The sequence below is a fragment of the Ochotona curzoniae genome, unplaced genomic scaffold, assembly GCF_017591425.1.
Source record: "Ochotona curzoniae isolate NIBS_2020 unplaced genomic scaffold, NIBS_Ocur_1.0 scaffold_3890, whole genome shotgun sequence".
Lineage (NCBI taxonomy): Eukaryota > Metazoa > Chordata > Mammalia > Lagomorpha > Ochotonidae > Ochotona > Ochotona curzoniae.
The window spans coordinates 37,339,688-37,358,836 of record NW_024467115.1 but is presented as its reverse complement, the minus strand read 5'-3'; the positions used below and the strand labels follow the sequence as shown (position 1 = coordinate 37,358,836).

The following is a 19,149-nucleotide window of genomic DNA, read 5'->3' as shown; positions in this document are numbered from 1 at the left end:
AAAAACTTGCTATGTCATAACACCAGCTGCCAAATTAGTTTTTTTTTTTATAAAGATTTATTTATTTATTTTTATTACAAAGTCAGACATACAGAGAAGAGGAGAGACAGAGAGGAAGATCTTCCACCCGATGATTCACTCCCCAAGTGACTGCAACTGCCGGTGCTGCGCAGATCCGAAGCCTGGAACCAGGAACCTCTTCCGGGTCTCCCACACGGGTGCAGGGTCCCAAAGCTCTGGACCGTCCTTGACTGCTTTCCCAGGCCACAAGCAGGGAGCTGGATGGGAAGTGGAGCTGCCGGGATAGAACCGGCACCCATATGGGATCCTGGTGCGTTCAAGGCAAGGACTTTAGCCACTAGGCCACACTGCCAGGCCCCAAATTAGTTTTTAATAAAAAAAAATTGTAAAGGGACTAACCCTCCCCTGAAAGCCCCAGGATCCCATATGGGAGCCTGTTCTTGTCCTGGCTGCTCCACTTCTGATGCAGTTCCCTGCTTATGGCCTGGGATACCAGCGGAGGTTGGTTCAAAGCCTTGGGACCCTGCACCCACATGAGAGACCCAGAACAATCACTGACTCCAGGCTCCTGGCTTCAGATCAGCTCAGCTCTGGCCATTGCAACCATTTGAGGAGTGAACCAACAGATGAAAATCTTTCTGTCTCTCCTTCTCTCTGTAAATCTGCCTTTCCAATAAAAACAACTCTTGAAAAAAATTTTCCATAAGCTTCCAAATACTTATTGTATATAAGAGACCTTCAAAAGGTTCAAGGAAGACACAGATTGTGAAAAAACTGTGCATGATTTCTAATTTTTTTGCACAAAAAAACTTACACATTAAATCCATCTTCCCAACTTTTTAAAATATCATGTTAAGTCCATCAAAAAGGTGTTAAATAGATCTGTCTAGAAACATTTGCTGTTTTTTAGTACAAATCACTTCTATTTTTAAAATTAACATTTTAAGAAGAGTGAAATTTTTACCTAGAGTATTAGTCTGTTTCATAAATTTTTTTTAAAGATTTATTTTTATTATTTTTTTATTGGAAAGGCGGATGTACAGAGAGGAGAGACAGAGAGGAAGATCTTCCATCTGATGATTCACTCCCCAAGTGAGCGCAACGGGTCAATGCTATGCCAATCCGAAGCCAGGAGCCTCTTCGGGGTCTCCCACGCGGGTGCAGGGTCCCAAAGCTTTGGGCCATCCTCGACTGCTTTCCTGGGCCACAGGCAGGGAGCTGGAAGGGAAGCGGGGCTGCCAGGATTAGAACCGGCGCCCATATGGGATCCCGGGCGTGCAAGGCGAGGACCTTTAACCACTTGCGCCACCGCGCCGGGCCCCTGTTTCATAAATTTTTAATGGTTTTTTTTTTCTTTCCATGATACAGTTCCACAGACCCAGGAATTCCCCCCCACACACCTCATCCACTCCCCCAATATTCCCCCATGTTATCACAATAGTATAGCTTCACATACTTTGAAACGTAAATGCTTTAACTTTTCCTATTTCCCAGTTGAAGACCTTTCTTTGCAGGAGCAGGCACTGGCACCCCTGCCATACCACCATCTCATCATCGAGCTTCCTGAGCCCCAGGCTGCAGCTCTGCCCTCCATGCCAGCTTTCTGCTGACGCCCATCCCAGTTTGGTCCCTGCTGCCCCTGGGGCAGACCTAGCCTGCACCCTCCTTGACTTCTGCCTTGCTCAACATATGGTTATTATGGATGTTTGGGAGTAAACTGGTAGATGGGAGATTTTTTTTCTCTCACTTTCAAATAAATTCCTGACTGATTTTTAACAAGGGAAATCCACTATCAACAAAGAAAAAAATTCTAAACAATAGAACTGTTCTTGGTTCTTGGAGGCCACAGCTGTGGTGTAACAGGCTAAGCTGCAGGCATTCCACAGGGGCGCGAGTTCCAGATGATCTACTTCTGATCCGGCCCCTATTGCTAACACTCCTGGCAAAGCAGCTGAAAGCAGCTGAAGTACTGGGCCCCTGCACCTCCATAGGTGACCCAAACGCAGCTCTGGCTCCAGTCTGGCCCAGCCATTACAGCCGTTTCAGGAATGAACCTCTCTCTCTCTCTCTCTCTCTCTCTCAAATAAATAACTATTTTTTAAAAAGGAAATTTCATTACATTTCATTGTTTTCAGCTATAACATTCATAAAATATTTGCCCAGGCTAAATCTTCCAAGTCGCCCTTGCCTCCTCTCTGCTTCATCAAAGCTTTTATTTATGCCTTTACTAATGGTACCAACACACACCATTCACTTCTATTTAGTTCACCAATAGCACTTGGAAAGCAGGAATGACAAAGGCTTCCACACTCCACTGTATTAGTTGTGGCATGGTTGCTTAAGCCTCTGCTTGTAATGCCAGCATCCCACATCAGAGTGCCAGTTCACACCCTCGGATGCAATGCTTCCAATCTAGCTTCCTGCTAACGCGCCTGGGAAAGAGGACGCTCCTCTGTCACCCACACAGGAGACTGAGATGGAATTCCAGCCTCTGACTTCAATCCAGGCCAGCCCCAGCCACGGAAAACATTTAGAGAGTAAACCAGCAGATTGAAGATTTCTTCCTCTGTCACTCTACCTTCAGATCAATGACTCTTTTTAAAGAACTGATTCATACTATACTTTGCTACTAACAACTATAAAACAATATGCACCCTGTATCACTGTGCATGACTGGAAGTAAAACTAACGAGTTTAATTCCTGATATGTTGAATCTGAAGAGCCCATGGAACACCCACGCACAGACTGCCTTGCAGGGAACGGAAATGCAGGTGCCAGGCTCAGGAAAGAATCAGGGCCACCAATTCAGAAGTCAGCAGGACACAGCCCTTCTGTACAACAGTCAGGGGACATGGCCACACGGCGGCGACAGAGCAGGGGGCGTGTCCCCAAGTACTGAGTGCTGAGTCACAGGATGAGCTACATGCTTCAGGTTGAAAATGTTTACATCAATGTGGCATAGCATTCTTATATATAAAGATTTATTTATTTATTAGAAAGTCAGATATACAGAGAGGAGGAGAGACAGAGAGGAAGATCTTCCATCTGATGATTCACTCCCCAAGTGAGCGCCACGGCTGATGCTATGCCGATCCGAAGCCAGGATCCAGAAACTTCTTCCCACACGGGTGCAAGGACCCAAAGCTTTGGGCCATCCTCGACTGCTTTCCTAGGCCACAGCAGGGAGTTGGATGGGAAGTGGAGCTGCCGGGATTAGAACTGGCGCCCATATAGGATCCCGGTGTGTTCAAGGCGAGGACTTTAGCCACTAGGCCACGCCACCGGGCCCAGCATAGCATTCTTAACAGAATATTTTCACACAGTTTATAATCCAAAAGCAACAGAGAGCAGTAAAGTACCACTTTGGTTATGTAACTTACTCATGTTACATAATTATGATTTAAAGATCTGGGGGGAAACAAAGAATTAACTGAGAGCAGCTGGCAACTCTTAACCCAGATGGCTGGAAATGTGACGTGGAAATCCAAGCCACAACGACCAGGGGACAGACCATAAAGCCATCAAGAGTTGGAAGGTTCTTTGCTATTAGTCAACAATTAACAGAACCAAAAGTGGAAAACGCCACAATTCCATTTTTTTAGACATAATCTCACTTTAGCAGGCTTGAAAATTTTTGTAGGCTCTCTACAACATCTTACAACACACAAATGCTAAGGCTTCTATTCACATGAAAACGTCACAGTCAGATATTTGGTTTGATAGAGGTAAGCAGAAAGACAGAACAGAAAGGTTTAGTCCCCAAAACACCAAAAACCAAACTGGTCTTGAAAAAAATCAAATACACACAAAATAGAAATTCATACATACATGATGCAATTTCAAGTTGAGATACAAACCCAGTCTAGCTACCACAGTGCAGAGGGAAGACCGCTCGGAAGCCCACGTCTGTGTACAAGCCCAAGCTCTGCTCTAGGCCCCAGCTTCCTGCTCGCACCTGGGAGGCAGCAGGTGATGCTCAGGCACGTGGTCTCTGCCACCCACCTGGGAGACCTGGACAGTCATGGGCAGCTCAGCTTCAGCCTGGTCCAGCTCAAAGTGTGGCAAGCACTGAAGCAGTGAGGGCTATTTCTATTTGTTTAGGATTCTCTCTCTGCCTTTCCAATATAAAAAAGGTAAATACCAAATAGTGAATCACAACAACATCTGATGAAGGATCCTTGCGATTAAAGATTGGAGGGGGCCTCAATAAAATCATACAGTGCATTACACCAAGAGGGAGCCGAGGAAAACGGGGTGGAAAGAAGCTACACGGGCTCCAGCGAGTGAAGGCGCCAATGCCTTCTGTCTTATAGACCATGGAAATCTCCAGATAACACCCAGAGTTCATTACCAAGAGACTGATTTTTTAGTGCATTTTCTAATTGGTCTAAATGCTCCCCAAATTAAGAGAGGTTAAATGTAAACAGGACCTCTGAAAACCCACAAAGAGATGGGATGGTTCACCCACCAAGCTCTAATTAGAGGATGAAAAGCAAATTTGTAACAATAACTGACTAATGAAACAGCTGATCTTCCAAGAGGTCATAAATTAAATGGTGGGTTTTTTTTTATTAGTACAATGAATGAAAATTTCCAGAGTACCTTTCCTTGGACCAACCAACCACAATTCCTGCCACACTGTAATACAAAATGATTTTTACAAAGAACTTTTTAAACTGAAAACAACCAATGAAAACCAATGTGATTCAGCTGTTTAAAAAGACACTCTTGTAAGACAGCTTCCCACCTTCCACACTGACAAAGAAATGGTTCCTGGAAAAGTGTCTGAAATGTATTTTTTTCTAATTCAAGTCCTTGAAAATCTTATGTCTTTCATCCACATATTATACAAAATCAAAACACAAGTCATATTTGTGCTCTCAGATAGGCAAGCGTAAACCAAGGCATGACTGCAGGCGACGTTACAGCAATGACGTCCTAGCACACCAGCCAGTGCTGCTGAGGGAGGCCCAAGCACCTGCTTGCTGCTCACCACACACCCCTGGACCCACTGCCAGTGTCCCTGACTCAACACAGCCAGAAGGGCACTGTGTTCTGGGAAATACTGCCTAAACTATCTCATCATTTTCCAAGCACGGGCTTTGCAAAGACTGCTATATGTTCATCACAACATTGCAGCACAGACAGCTAGACAGATGACAAATGTTCAAAGAGGGATCCTGGATTCCACTGTATCCCCTGACACCAGCACAGTACTGGCAGCACAGTATCCCTCAGGCAGTACTGGCACAGGAGTGCCGCAGGAGACGGATCACCGCGGGCTACCTCATCTACAACAGCGTCTGCTAGACCCGGGACCAGATTCAACCGGCAGAACACACAAGGCAAGCGAAGGGAGCACAGGAAGACACAAAGGCAGAAAACACACACAGCTCACCTAAGCAATGGCAGCCTGGAAACCCAAGTTAGACCAGCCGAGGGACACAGCAGTGAAAGCCACAGCGACCCATTCGGGCAATGATCAGTTCCAAGCTGAGATGTTTCACTTTGGGCCCAGCTTGTTGAAAGGAACCCTGGGATGGTCCTTCCCCTGTTCACATTCCAGTGAACACAGCAGAGGATGGGCGAAGCACTCGCATCCCCACACCCACAGGGCAGACCCAGAGGAAACTCCTGCGTCCAGCCTGGCCCAGCCCTCATCACTGCAGCCACTGGGGGAGTGAACCGGAGGGCAAAGGCTAAGTGTGGTCTAAAGAGCTCAGATCTACATTCAAAGCCATTGTTAACAATCCACATTTCTCTGGCTATTTAGATCGAATCTAACTTAAAACAATTCTCAATTTATTTATTTATTTATTTTGAAAGACAGAATTACCGAGAGATAGTTTTTCCACTCTCTGTCACTAGTTCGCTTTCTAAATGGCCACACTGGCCAAGAGTGGGCCAGCTGCAAGCCAGGAGCTTCCTCTGGGTATCCCACATGAGTGCAGGGGCCAAAAAGCTTGAGCCATCTTCCACTATTCATCCCAGGTCGGAAGCAGGGAACTGGATTGGAAATGGAGCAGCCAAGATTCAAGCCAGCACTCACCTTGATGTCAGCATCACAGACAGTGGCTCTACCCGCTAAACCACAATGCCAGTTCCTTGAAGCCATTTTTTAAGAACTCAATTTTATGGCAATCTTACATTCTTTAAAAACAAATACTACCAATCCCAATACTATCAGCAAAAGCCACATGTGTACATACACTTGAGGTAGCTGCTAGTGGAAAAAAGTGTATGCATGTACAAATTATGACTTAAACATTAAGCTATCTTACAATTCTATCACTATAATCTAGCAACAATGGGGATACAATGTGGTTATAAGATGAAGCTGATGATGTTTAGGCAGACCACTCTGAAAAAGAGTTTGCCTTACGTGTCTCTCACCTAAGCAAGGGAATGAACTGGATCTACTCCCTTCTGCTCCGTGAAGAGGAAAACAAACTAAGATGGAGTGACTGCCTTTCTCTGAAGCCAACCTTAACAGTCCATCTAGCTAATTACTGTTCAACACTTAACAGAATCTCAACTGTTAAAATTTAGTAATGATTTGATATTATCCAAAATTATCATATTAGGTGACACCATAGCTCAGATCTGTAATTCACTTAAATATAAAATCACACATGGTCAGTTATTCAATAGCCTCCCAGGCGATGACAGCACTCCAAATATCACAGCCAGCTTTTCCTAGTAATAAGGAGCTAATAATCATGCTTACCCAGACGACACTGTTGCATTTTTCATGTCCTTTACAAACAGAAGTTAATACTTTGAAGTTTAAGCCAAAAAAATGTCCAACATTTCCAGGACAAGTAACTAAATAAGGAAAATGCAGAAACTAGGCAAAAACAGCCACACACCCATCTGATCGGTCAAACATACACACAAGAACACCGCAGGCGAGGTGGGCCTCACCTGGCACCTGTACCTCTACTGCCGTCTGTCCCATCCTCTCCTATCTCAGGACAACCACCAGGACACACTCTATCTGGAGTCCTCCCATGTGCTGGTTACACACTAGCATCCCATGAACAGAAACAAGACCGACTCCCAGCATTGGCTGGGCAGGACGCTGTGTCCACTTGAAGGAGCCAGGCTAATGTGTGGGCCTGAAGGGCAGCCTCCACGTGACTCCACTGGCTCCCGATTGCCTCCCGAGTGAGACGGCTCACACCCTGCAGCCTCTGGGAAAGCTGCCGACCTCTCTCTGCCAGCATCTGACCTTGCCCACAAATTCATGTCTGCTTTCAACAGAACCTGTGTAGATTACATACAGAAACTACAGAATAGGTCCTATTAAAACAAGCTATAAACTTGCAAATTCAATTTGTAAAACAAATTGATGCAGTTGTAAACTCTGTACCCAAGACACCCAGAGTTATGTTTGCATCAGGGAGCTGTGACTGTCAAGGCCTTTCTCAGTGAACAAAGCTTCAAAATGAAGGAGGGAGCAGGGGGCAAGAACAGCGGACCACAAAAACTCTGAACAAAAAAATGCGCTATCTGAAAAATAAAGCACAAAAACCTGATTCTAGAAGCATCACAGAACAATGACACATCACATAACACAAGGATGGTAGGAATAAAATACAATTTTCACTTCTGAGAATACCCATGGTGCAGCACATGCCACCTTCTGCCCATCGTTCGCACACACACTACTATTCCTACCACAGAGTAAGTTCCGTAGAATCCCCGGAGTCCTTAACTTTACCTGCCCCTTGACCAATGAAGTGAGAGACCTGGCTGGGCAGGTCTGGCAACCAGAGGAACACCTTTCAAAGGCGGCCCTCCCCTCCATGTGAGGGCCTCACCTGTCCACAGCTGTCCCACTCTGTGCACCTGTCATCACAGCCACAGCTCCTGTGGGCCAGCTCTTTGGGAGGTGCGAGGGCATGCAGTGCCAAGCCAGGAGCTCCAAGGCAAGGCATGAACTTAGAATCCAGCACAGGTCAGGGTGGGATTGGCTGAAAACAGGGTGTCCCACAGGAGACGAGCGTCCACGGGAACAGGTGGGAGAAGGTGTGCTACACTCTCCCATCTACAGGTCAACAGCAACCGCCTCCATGAGCCTACAAAATGAAGGGCTCATGAACCCATCATCCCTGGTGCCTAGTAAGCTCCTGATGAGCAGAGGGGTAGAGGAATAGGAGCAGTGTGCTGACTCTCCTGTGGCCTGGAGATGCTTGGCCTCACTATGCTTTCTAAGCAGAAGTAGGGATCTGGGGCAGCATCATGGCAATGTAGGCTAAACCTCTGTCTGTAGCTCCAGATGCCAAATGGGTACTGGTTCAGTCCCAGCTGCTCCACTTTCAGATCCAGCTCCCTGCTTATGACCTGGGAAAGTAGTGGAGGATGGCCCAATACCTTGTGTCCCAACACCCAAGTGGGAAACCCAGAAAAAGGTCCTGGCTTTAGATTGGCTCAGCTCCAGATGCTGCCTGCTCCTTGGGGCAGTGAACCAGTAACGGAAAGATGGAAGATTGGTCTTTCTCTCTCCTTCTATTTCTGCAAATCTACCTATCAAATTATACATACATATATACATATAAGATGACAATGACAACGTGCAGTAAAGAAACAGGAGAGATCTAGTGACTGAGCGAGCCCCAGGACCACCTGCAGCTGGATGCCTGCAGGTTGCAGACTGTTAATTCCACCTACAGAGGCCCTCCCAGCAACACAGAGATGAAGGTCTGCATGAGGAAAGCCAGGAAGGTACGGCTTGCATTCCTGAAGCCACTGCTTCCTCCCACCCCTCCCTTCCCCAACGGCAGAGTTACTCTTATGGAGGACCTGGGTGAGAGCCCCACTCAGCTTCCAAGCCTAACCTCCTGCTCAGGTGTACCTGAGGAGGCAGAAGACGGCTCAAGCAACTAGATCCCTGCCACCCCCATGAGGGACCTGGACTGAGTCGTTCTGGGCTCCTGGCTTCATCCTGGCCCGTTCCTGGCTGTTGTGGGCATCTGGGTAGTGGACCAACAGACAGAATATCTCTTTGTACCTAGACTCATTTAACTAACTAGTGTTACAAGGGCACTTCTTTTCTAAAATACTACACATGTATACATGATACATGCATATACAGCATTTATATTTGGCCTCATAGTTCCAGGACATGTCACAACAGTTCTAAGTATTCAGTCACATTACCAATTACAAGTTCTTTGACAAACACAACTATAAAATTAGACAAGAAATGGGTCACCGCTGTGACGCTGCCTGTGAAGCCCTCGCCTGCCATGCTGGCATCCCATGTCAGAGCGCTGGTTCACGTATCAGCTGTTCCACTTCTGATCCAGCTCCGAATGTGCCTGGAGAGGCAGCAAGAGATGGAACAAGTACTTGGGACCTTGCCACCTGCACAGGAAACCTGGACAGAGCTCCTGGCTCCTTCTTTGTTCAGGCCAGCCCTGGCTGTTGCAGTCGTTTGAAGAGTGAACCAGCGGATGGAGAACCTCTTTGTCTCTCCCCCTCACTCTGCTGTTCTGCATTTCAAATAAATAAATATTTTTAAAAGGTAGGTTTATTTTGGGAAAAAAAATGAGATGTAGCAATTTAAGAAGACTGGCAGAAATCTTAAATATTAATAACAAAGAAGCAATGCATTCTACATGGTCAGTAGGAACATTAAAAAGAAACAGTCCTTCAAAAGAATGACATGGAAAATAACACGACATTTCAACGGCCACATCTTGAAATGACAGTTCCACCACCAAGGATCTAATCTGCACCAAACGTCCACACAGGTGAAAGACCTGCTGACTCGCAGCGACAGGAATGTCCCATGAGGACAACAGTCACGGCAATCAAAGGACCGACAGCGGAAGCCGCCTCGTGAAGCCAGGCAGGAGCAGCAGCCACCCAACACGGTACCAGGGTGGACATCTCTCAGTTTACAGAACACACAACAATGCCGTACTTCTACTTTCTCCTGTCTGTGAATTTACCATTCCAATATATCACTAGTGAAGGGCCGATGGAACTCTGCAGCAGCATAATTCTACCAAATTAGAGCCTTGTAATAACACATATGCACTACAATCAGAGGCACAACTTCTCAACATCTGAATTACAACAATGACAAGCAAGCCTCAGGGGTCAGTGCTGTGGCATATGTGCAACACCAGCATCCCATCAACACCAATTCAAGTGCCAGCTGCTCTGCTTCCGACCCAGCTCCCTGCTAACACAGCTGGGAAAGCAGCAGCAGACAGCCCCAGCGCCTGGGCCCTGGCAGCCTTGTGGAAGACGTAGACAGAGTTCGGAGTTCAACAGCCACAGAGGTCATCTGGAGAGTGAACTAATGGACAGAGATCTCTTTCTCTCTTAATTCCCTATCCTTCAACTCCGCCTTTCAAATAAATTAATTTTTTAAAAATCTGCAGCTATTCTGAGCCGGTGATAGCCCATTCAGCACAACAGCCATCAGCTCTTCAAACAGCACTGCTGGTTGCCGTCTCCTTTTGAACAGTGTCCTTGGCGTCCTTCCTAAGTCCTTGTATTCCTGCAGAACGCCCTGGACCTGCACGCATCCATGTGGGGAGGAGATGGGAGCAAAGACAGTACAGCTGACAGGCAGCACATGCAGGAGCCTGTCTCCATGCCCACCAAAGGACTGTCCCTCCTGGGCTGCAGCCCCCCGAGACCCCCTCCCATGGCACTCCGGGCAGACCTGGGTAACTTCAGGAATGCAGCCAAGTGGCTGCTGTGGGACTCCTGAAGCCAAGTCCTAAGACATCTTGACTCTTCCACTTGGGTCTCTGAGGCCGTATGCTTTGAGGAAGGCCAATGGCCCCAAAATACTCCCAGCTCCCCAAGCACAGGACACCTGCAGAATCCAGGTCGGCCACGTGCAAGGCAACGGGAGAAGAAAATAAAGCTGCTCCTTCTTCCATCTCGGCCATGCACAGACAAGGGAATGAGGAGACCATCTTGGGCGTCCGGTGGAGCAGCAGCCACATGGGACAGGTCCTCCAGCTCCCTGGGGCCCTCCAGCTAAGCCTGCAAACACCCCAGGCAATGCAATCTGCACCCTACCTAGCACCTCAACCACAGAATCAGGAACAATGCAACAGCTGCCTTCATGCCACAAGGGTTTGAGGTAGCTTGCTACACAGCAACAGATAACCAGAAAAGCACAAAATTACTGGTGACCCAAAACCAGACTGCAGTCTGAAAGCACAATTTATTTGCTTGTTCAAGTGACAAGCCACCTACCAGTTCACATTCTCTTAGGAAACTTTTAAAAGTCCAACCAAGCTAATTAATTCCGAAAAGCCCCTGAAAATACTTAAGGCCAAATATATTAATAGAAATCACACACTGATTGGAAATCTTGGTTTCTGACAGCCTTGAAGTCACAGCACAAACACCATTTGTTCCAGAAGCCTCCCTAAGCCACGCCTTCCCAGCTCCTCCCCCGCATTGTGGGGAGATTGCTTATCACCCACAGGCTCCCTACCAGAGAGCCACCCCCATCAACACCTCAGGACAGAGGAGTGACTGGGGAAAAGCAGAGGGAGGGAGGACAAAGGGAATAAGAAAAAAGAGAGACGAGAGAGAAGGAGAAAGGAAGGGAAGCAGGCAAGAGAAAGCAGACAACTACAGGGGCAGCGCAGCTGAGGAAAGGCAAGGCTGCCGGAGCCCCAGGACCAGGCTGGCAGTCACCCAGAGGCCAGGGTCCTGAAAACAGGCTTGCCAGTCGGCGAGGACTAAAGGAATGTAGGGAGCGTTGCTGTAAGAGTCAGGCAAGAGAAAGGCAGGAAGCATTGAGTAATCTACAACAGCAGCTAACACTGAATATATAATCCTGTGCCGCTCAGTAAGGCAGACCACAAAAGGAGACACAGAAGGTGGGAGAACCAGGCACAGAATCCGGGCAATCTGGCACGTGGGTTTGTGCTGCCACACTGTGAAGGTGAGTCCACAGTGACCAATTCCAACATCGCCAAGATGCTGAAATGGCGCATTTGATCAACACAGTCATTTGCAACTCTACTTGTTATTCATGAACGAGAATCTCAACAAAAACAATTCACCATGTGACCAACACATGAAGCCAATTCCTCACATGTGCACAAACGAGACATAAAACTCCTAAAAACTACAAACTCAGCAACCTCCCGCGCTCAGGCGCCTCGACTGTAAGACGAAGCCCGTGTCGAGCCACTGTTTCACTGCGGGAGCTGGACATTCAAAGATGACCCTGTCAGGCAGTAGGCCCAGGCCTCAGCACTCAGCACAACTACCCAGGGGCACTGGGAAGACAACACCACACGTGATACGACAGCCGCTGAAACGGGGCACGGGGTGGCCGTCCCTGCAGTCAAGGCCCCACTTGGCTCCCTATCACAGCACCCACTAACGCACAGTCAGAGGCAGCTGTCATGGCTCAGCTGACTGCAAGAGCTGGACTGAGCTACCAACTCCCAACCCACGCTGGCCCAGTCCCAAGAGTTACAGGTGTCTGAGTGAACCACTGGATGGGGGCACGCTGTTTACTTAGAGAATAAAAATGTTTTTAAAATTAGAAACACAGGGTATTTTGACTGTCTATAAAGAACTATAGTGGGCCTGGTGCAATAGTGCAGTGGTTAAAGTCCTCGCCTTGCATGTGCCGGGATCCCATATGGGTGCTGGTTCTAATCCCAGTGGTCCTGTTTCCCATCCAGTTCCCTGCTTGTGGTCTGCGGAAGCAGTTGAGGACGGCCCAAACCCTTGGGACCCTGCACCTGCATGGGAGACCGGGAAGAGCTCCTGGCTCCTGGCTTTGGTTCAGCTCAGCTCCGGCCACTGCAACTACTTGGGGAGTAAACCAGCGGATGGAAGATCTTCCTCTCTATCTCTCTGTAAATCTGCCTTTCCAATAAAAAATAAATAAGTCTTTTAAAAAGTTTATAAAACATTAAGTGAAAAGGGAACTGGTTACAAAACAGTAAACAGAATGTATCTACATAAACACACAGAGACCGTAGGGTAAGAGTTCATGTGAGGGTTCACGGTGATGCTTATATCTTTTCTAAATTTTCTGCAGTAAAAAACGCAATATTTTGCAACATGAAAAGAAATGAGGGAGGACGACAGAGCCCTGGGTCTGGTGTGCCCGACGGCTGTGACACACAAGGCTCCCGTCTCGGGGCGGGCGCGGGGAAGTGGTGGCTGACAGCTCTCAGAGCTCTGGGAGCTTATAACGCTATAAAATAAACAACCAAAAGAAGCTGTGGAAGAGAAGGGACAAACTTGCCTGTTCCCTCGGTCAAAGCCCCTGAAGGAGCACGGGAGCTCCAACAGCTCTGGACTGGCTGTGTGACTCTTTAAGACCCAAGGGACACCTGCAGGCCAGCTTCACCCCTGCCCGAAGGACCAGGAAAAAGTCCAAACCACACTTCATGAGAACTGCTTGACAGCGAACACATTCCTAGTGCAACCGCCGGCCTTCAGACTTCAATATGTTGCTCAAAACGCGGGCCTCCAAAGTGGAGGAAGCTGGTGCCGCTGTCCTGAAACAGGACGAAAGCGCACGTGAGCAGGGTGTCATGAGCATCTCCCCCGGGGCGGCCCTGAGCCAGCCGGCACTGACCAACAGCAATCCGCCAGGCCAGAGAACCGACTGCAGCAAGCATCTAAGAGAAACACACAGGACTGGCTTTGAGGCTCACAAATTACAATCCAAAGCTAGGAGTTTCCAAAGTGATAAGCACAGGCCATAGGGGAACAATCTGCTGCAAATAAGGTTTTTTTTTTTTTTTTTTTTTTTTAAAGATTTATTTTTATTATTTTTTATTGGAAAGGCGGATATACAGAGAGGAGAGACAGAGAGGAAGATCTTCCGTCCGATGATTCACTCCCCAAGTGAGCCGCAACGGGTCGATACTATGCCGATCCGAAGCCAGGAGCCTCTTCCGGGTCTCCCGCGCGGGTGCAGGTTCCCAAAGCTTTGGGCCGTCCTCGACTGCTTTCCCAGGCCACAGGCAGGGAGCTGGAAGGGAAGCGGGGCTGCCGGGATTAGAACCGGCGCCCATATGGGATCCCGGGCGTGCTAGGCGAGGACTTAACCACTTGCGCCACCGCGCCGGGCCCTGCAAATAAGGTTTTAGAGGAAAGCTAAAATATCACTTTCTGTGGAAAAATCCTGAGTGGAAAAGACGCTCCTGCCAGCTGCCTCAGGAAGGAGTTCACTCAAGCCAACAGGGCAGGGAAGCCCGCTGCTCCCTCCCGCCCTTGGCCTTCAAGACAAGGCTCTGAAGGGAACGCAGACAACAACAACACTTCAAAGTGTTCAGGAGAAAATGGGAGTGACTTTTAGCACAGGAAACTTCTGAAACCAGTCTGTACTTTCTTTCATAATATCCACTTTCCATGAACTTCTCATCTGAAGACCCCACAAGGAGAGGAAACTGACCAGAGAGGAGCTAAGCCCAAACCAAGTAATCAGAGACTGGAGCGAGCCTTAGGCCAGCACCACCAGGCCTGGGTACCAGCACGCAGCTGGTGAGACACAAGGGAGGCAGAAACTCCTCTCCATCACAGAGCAGCAGCCGTGGCCACCAGCAGGCAGCGCAAAGCAAAAGGGACAGACAGATCCACTCAGCTGTGAGGAACAGGGCACAGGCTGGGCTCAGGACCCCAGTCTGCGGGTACAATCTAGTGGCAGTGGTCTCAGGCGACCAGGGAGCTCTGAGTAACAAAGTCAGGTTCTGGGCTTGCCAAAGCCCCAAGCCTCCGGACAAAAGGAGCAGCCCCGGCTGAGGAGGTGGGGAGTGCCTGCGCCACCCACTGCACACCCCCTGCAGCCTCTGGGATTGGGACGCTGGCATTCCTCTGGCATACACCTGGCTTCTTCTGCCAAGTTCCCTCCTGATGCGCCTAAGGAAGCAGTACAAGATGGCTCCAGGGCTGGCACCCACAGGGGAGGCCCGGATGGAGTCCCAGCAGAGTGAGCCAGCAGATGGAGAAAACCTGTCTCTCTCTCTAACTCCGTCTTCCAAACCAACCAACCTTAACGAGAGAGAGATTCATGAGCAGTTATCCGCCACTTAAAAGACTACCTACTAAGAGGGCTACTGCCTCTCCTGCGCGTCTTTTCCATATTCCCGACTCACCTTTCAGACTGCACCGACTGGCCGGCTTCCCTGCGCTGTTCCTCTGGTGCTTGGCCGACATGCGCTTCATCTGGCGAGGCGTGCTGGGGGGAGAGGCGCTATACAGATGTTCCGTATTTGTTTCATCGGACGAGTCCTCTGCATCCGAGTCAGGACTCCTGCAAGGGAAGTCTCCCGAAGCACACTCCTGCCTGAAGGAAACAGTAAGAAGAGTGGGTGTTCAGGAAGACACGTCCAACAAACCACTTGGAGCTCCTACACACTCCCATGTCCCACTTGGGGTGTGCTCGCCGCAGGAGCCACAGGGAGGGCCAAGTGCAGCTGCCGGATGCTGCGCCTCGGGTCTGTAGGACTCCTCTAACAGAAATGATGTCTAAAAGATCAAGGAAACAAACAGCCAAGGACTAGATAACATCAGGCAGGACTGTAAACAGACTTGTGAGCCAGCGACTGACCAGCTAACTAGCGAGTGAGCAAGCTCAGGCCTGCCTGGACTTTTCTCCAGGGCAGAGCAGCAGGCTGACCCTCCCCTGGACCAGAGCGCAGCTTGCAGGGCTAGGGAGAAGGGGAAGGCAGCTCCAGGTTCTCTGATGACAACACAATGCAGACTGTACAAGCGTGCCCCTGCTGTCCCAACAAGGAACTTAGAAAAGGAACTCGTTTCTCTGCACCTTCAAACCCAGCTTCTCAGGAACCGGCCCAGGAAAACGCTGCTGGCCAATTCTCTACTTCCCTGCTAGCACCTTGATCAGCATCACCATTCTGACAAAGTTCTGCTTTTGAAAAGCTAAAATAAAACCTGATACAAACCAAGACAGCTGCAGTTCTACAGCAGTGAATGAAGAGCCAGTTTCAAATCTTTCCTACACAGGGACAATCACAAATCTTCCCCATTCTGAATATTCTTTATAAAATACACATAGTTTTACAATCCTAACAAACACTACTACATGCAACTAGCTTTATTCCTGGAAATTTACATCTTGGTATAAAATCAAAATGACTTTAAAATCACAAGGGAAAAAATCCCTGAAATAAAACACACGGGTACAGTTGTTTGGGCGCAGCACACTAAGCCCCCACCTGCAACGCTGGATCCCTTATCAGAGAACCCATCTGCCTCTGGCCCACTCCATCCAGCTGCCTACATGTGTATGGGAAAGCAGCAGAAGACAGCCCAAGTACTTGGACGCCTGCACCTATGGGAGAAACCCCACCCCCCCCACCCCCGAGATTCCTGCCTCCTGGTTTTTGGCTTGGCCCAGCCCTGACCTTCAGAGCTAAACAATGTGCCTAACTGAGAGCTAACAATGTGCTGGACTAAGAGGAGGTCCACTGAGAGTGACACTGCTAAAGACACAGGCTGGCGGGGGCGGTCCCTTGCCCAATCGCCACCTAGCAGGAGAACGCTGCTGCTGCCTACTGGAACAAGTGTCCTGAGGGGACGGGCGGGCAGGACTGCAGCCGCCTGGGCACTCCCAGCGTCTTCTGAATTCTCCCAGACATGTCACAGCAACGTTTGTGTTCCTAGGTACTTCCCCACCAACAGTGCAGGGTGAGGAAAGCCTGCAGCACCTCACTTTTCTGTCTCCAGGGGGCGCCCAGCACAGTGGGCACCCACAGCCAGTGCTTTTCCACAAGTGCACACTTCATACACTGCCATGGTAACCACCAGAAAACCTCAGCACCAATGTTGGGACAGCCAGTCAACAGGCTCATCGGGACAGAATTAGACAGGGAACAACAAACTCCGAGCTCTGGGGACGTGAATCTGAGAGCTAAAGCCAGGCCACACCTCCTGGACCCACAGAATCTTCCTAAGACTCTAAAGACGACACTCAGCTACAAGTTGTAAGGTCCACATTCCAAAACATTTCACCAGAGCTAGTTGTGAAGATCTCTTCTATTTGACAAATAAAGAAATAAAGGGCTATGCTAAATGCAAAATGATCTGTCTTGCCAGGACCCAGCAGCATGCCATGGATCAATGAATTCACATCACGCAAAATGAGGGTGAGAGGGCCTCCAACATCAACCATGAATGACTCGAATGGCGTGGCCCCTGACCTGAGGCGAGCCAAGCAGTTAACGTTTAAAGTAAGTACATACGTAAGCCATGTGACCCGCATGTCAGAGGTGAGCGCTGTGCCTTCGACTCCTGGAGAGCCCAGGAAGCACATGAAGCAAGGAGGCCAACTCCTGTGAGAGTCTTCATTTAAGGAAACAGAAGATTAACTACTTGTGTGCTATCCTCCAACTGTGGACAAATTATTTCTGCACACACGGAAAAATTCATTTCTCTGCAAACAGAAGTCAAAGGACAGTGGTAATAGTAATTCCACAGAAGCTGACGGTCACTCGTCTTCAAACCTGCATCTGTTACCAAAAAGCAGCCGCCTGTCTCCACCTTCGCAGGGCACCATTGGACAGCAAGGCACTGCCAAGTGTTTCTGAGTCATTCAATTACTCTAACAGCAAACGTTAAGGAATGAAGTGGAGACGAACACCGTCATAAACAATGTATTCTAGTGGGACAAAATAATCCATTTCCTCTGGATTCTGCTATTTGTTATGCATAATAAGAAAATGAGCTGGGAAAATCTGATGTGGAGCTTCCAGCCCCAACAACCCATGATTAAAATGAATCCTAGGACAGGCATTACACAAGGTGAAGCTATGTGCTTAAATGCTTCCTTGGGTTTTATGGAACAATCAAGATGGCATTCACACTTACTGGAAATGTTACTAGCTTACATTCCATCCAAGTAACTTAGTAACTTAATTACATGTCAGAATGAAGTCCAACATTACTCAAAAGAAATAGAAGGGCCCAGCGCAGTAGCCTAGCGGCTAAAGTCCTCACCACAAACATGCCGGGATCCCGTATGGGCGTCGGTTCTAATCCTGGCAGCTCCGCTTCCCATCCAGCTCCCTGCTTGTGACCTGGGAAAGCAGTCAAGGAGGCCCAAAGCCTTGGGATCCTGCACCTATGTGGGAGACCCAGAAGAGGCCCCTGGCTCCTGGCTTCAGATTAATGCATCTGGCTGTTGCAGCCACTTGGGGAGTCAATCAACAGATGGAAGATCTTCCTCTCTGTCTCTCCTCTCTGTATATGTGACTTTCTAATAAAAATAAATCAACTCTTTAAAAAAGAGAAATAAAAAAAGTCCAACGCTCAATTAAAATTCACAATGTCTACCTTCCTAACAAAAACTAAGGAAGAAACAGGAAAAGAGGTCCCCAAACAGCAGAAACCCAATAGACTCAGACCAGAAACGACTGAAGTCGAACTCAGGAGATGGAAACTCTAGCCAACACGAAAAGCAATGGTTGGAATTACGGCAGTGCGGACACGGCAGAAAGGACGCGTGAACCCAAAGGCAGCAGCAATAGAAATCACCCGAAATGAGTCCGCCTCGGAGAGGGAGAGCCGAGCGGCCCTGCAGACAGCACGCACTGCACGCGCACAACGTGCCCTCGCCAGAGCCCGAAGCCAGCCCGCAGAGCAGGGCCAGGCATAAAAACCTCGGAAATACTCAACAAAAACTGGTTCATGGGTGCAACAGATCAGTGAGCTGTAAGCAGGCCTGTATTCTGCGCATCGTACACAAACTGCTGAAGACCACCAGTGAAGAGAAAAATCTTAAACACAGCCATCGGACAGCCGTCTGGGAACCCTAGTCTAGAGGCAATATGCAAGCACAATTCATGAAAGAAATCAAGTTACTTGAAAATTACTTGGAAGTTCTTGGAAAATAAACTTAGTGGCAAACTCAAAACTCCTCCTCTCGGGTCAACTATACAACCGTAGGCAACGCGAAGTTCATGTGAGATGAGCTAATCCAGTCAGCTGACTGCTTGGTACAAGGTGTGAGCAGCTGCCTGCAGACCCTGCCCTCACTACCTTTCACAAACACACTCATGGCAAGTGTCGTTCTGGCACTAGGCTTCTGGCCGCCACACCCACCAATGTTTTACTCTTAATAGAAGAGCCAGCTCAAGTGTACCATCCAA

The 19,149-nt window shown here is 48.6% G+C and overlaps 1 protein-coding gene across 3 annotated transcripts in view; it reads right to left on the bottom strand.

Moving 5' to 3' along the window:
- The window catches only part of MAP3K4 (mitogen-activated protein kinase kinase kinase 4), a 107,954-nt gene that overhangs the window by 58,894 nt on the left and 29,911 nt on the right, over positions 1–19,149 (bottom strand). For all 3 annotated transcript variants that reach the window (XM_040965586.1, XM_040965585.1, XM_040965589.1), the window contains exon 2: positions 15,136–15,326. In XM_040965586.1, coding sequence (XP_040821520.1) covers positions 15,136–15,326 — 191 coding nt within the window. The remainder of the gene's footprint in view (positions 1–15,135; positions 15,327–19,149) is intronic.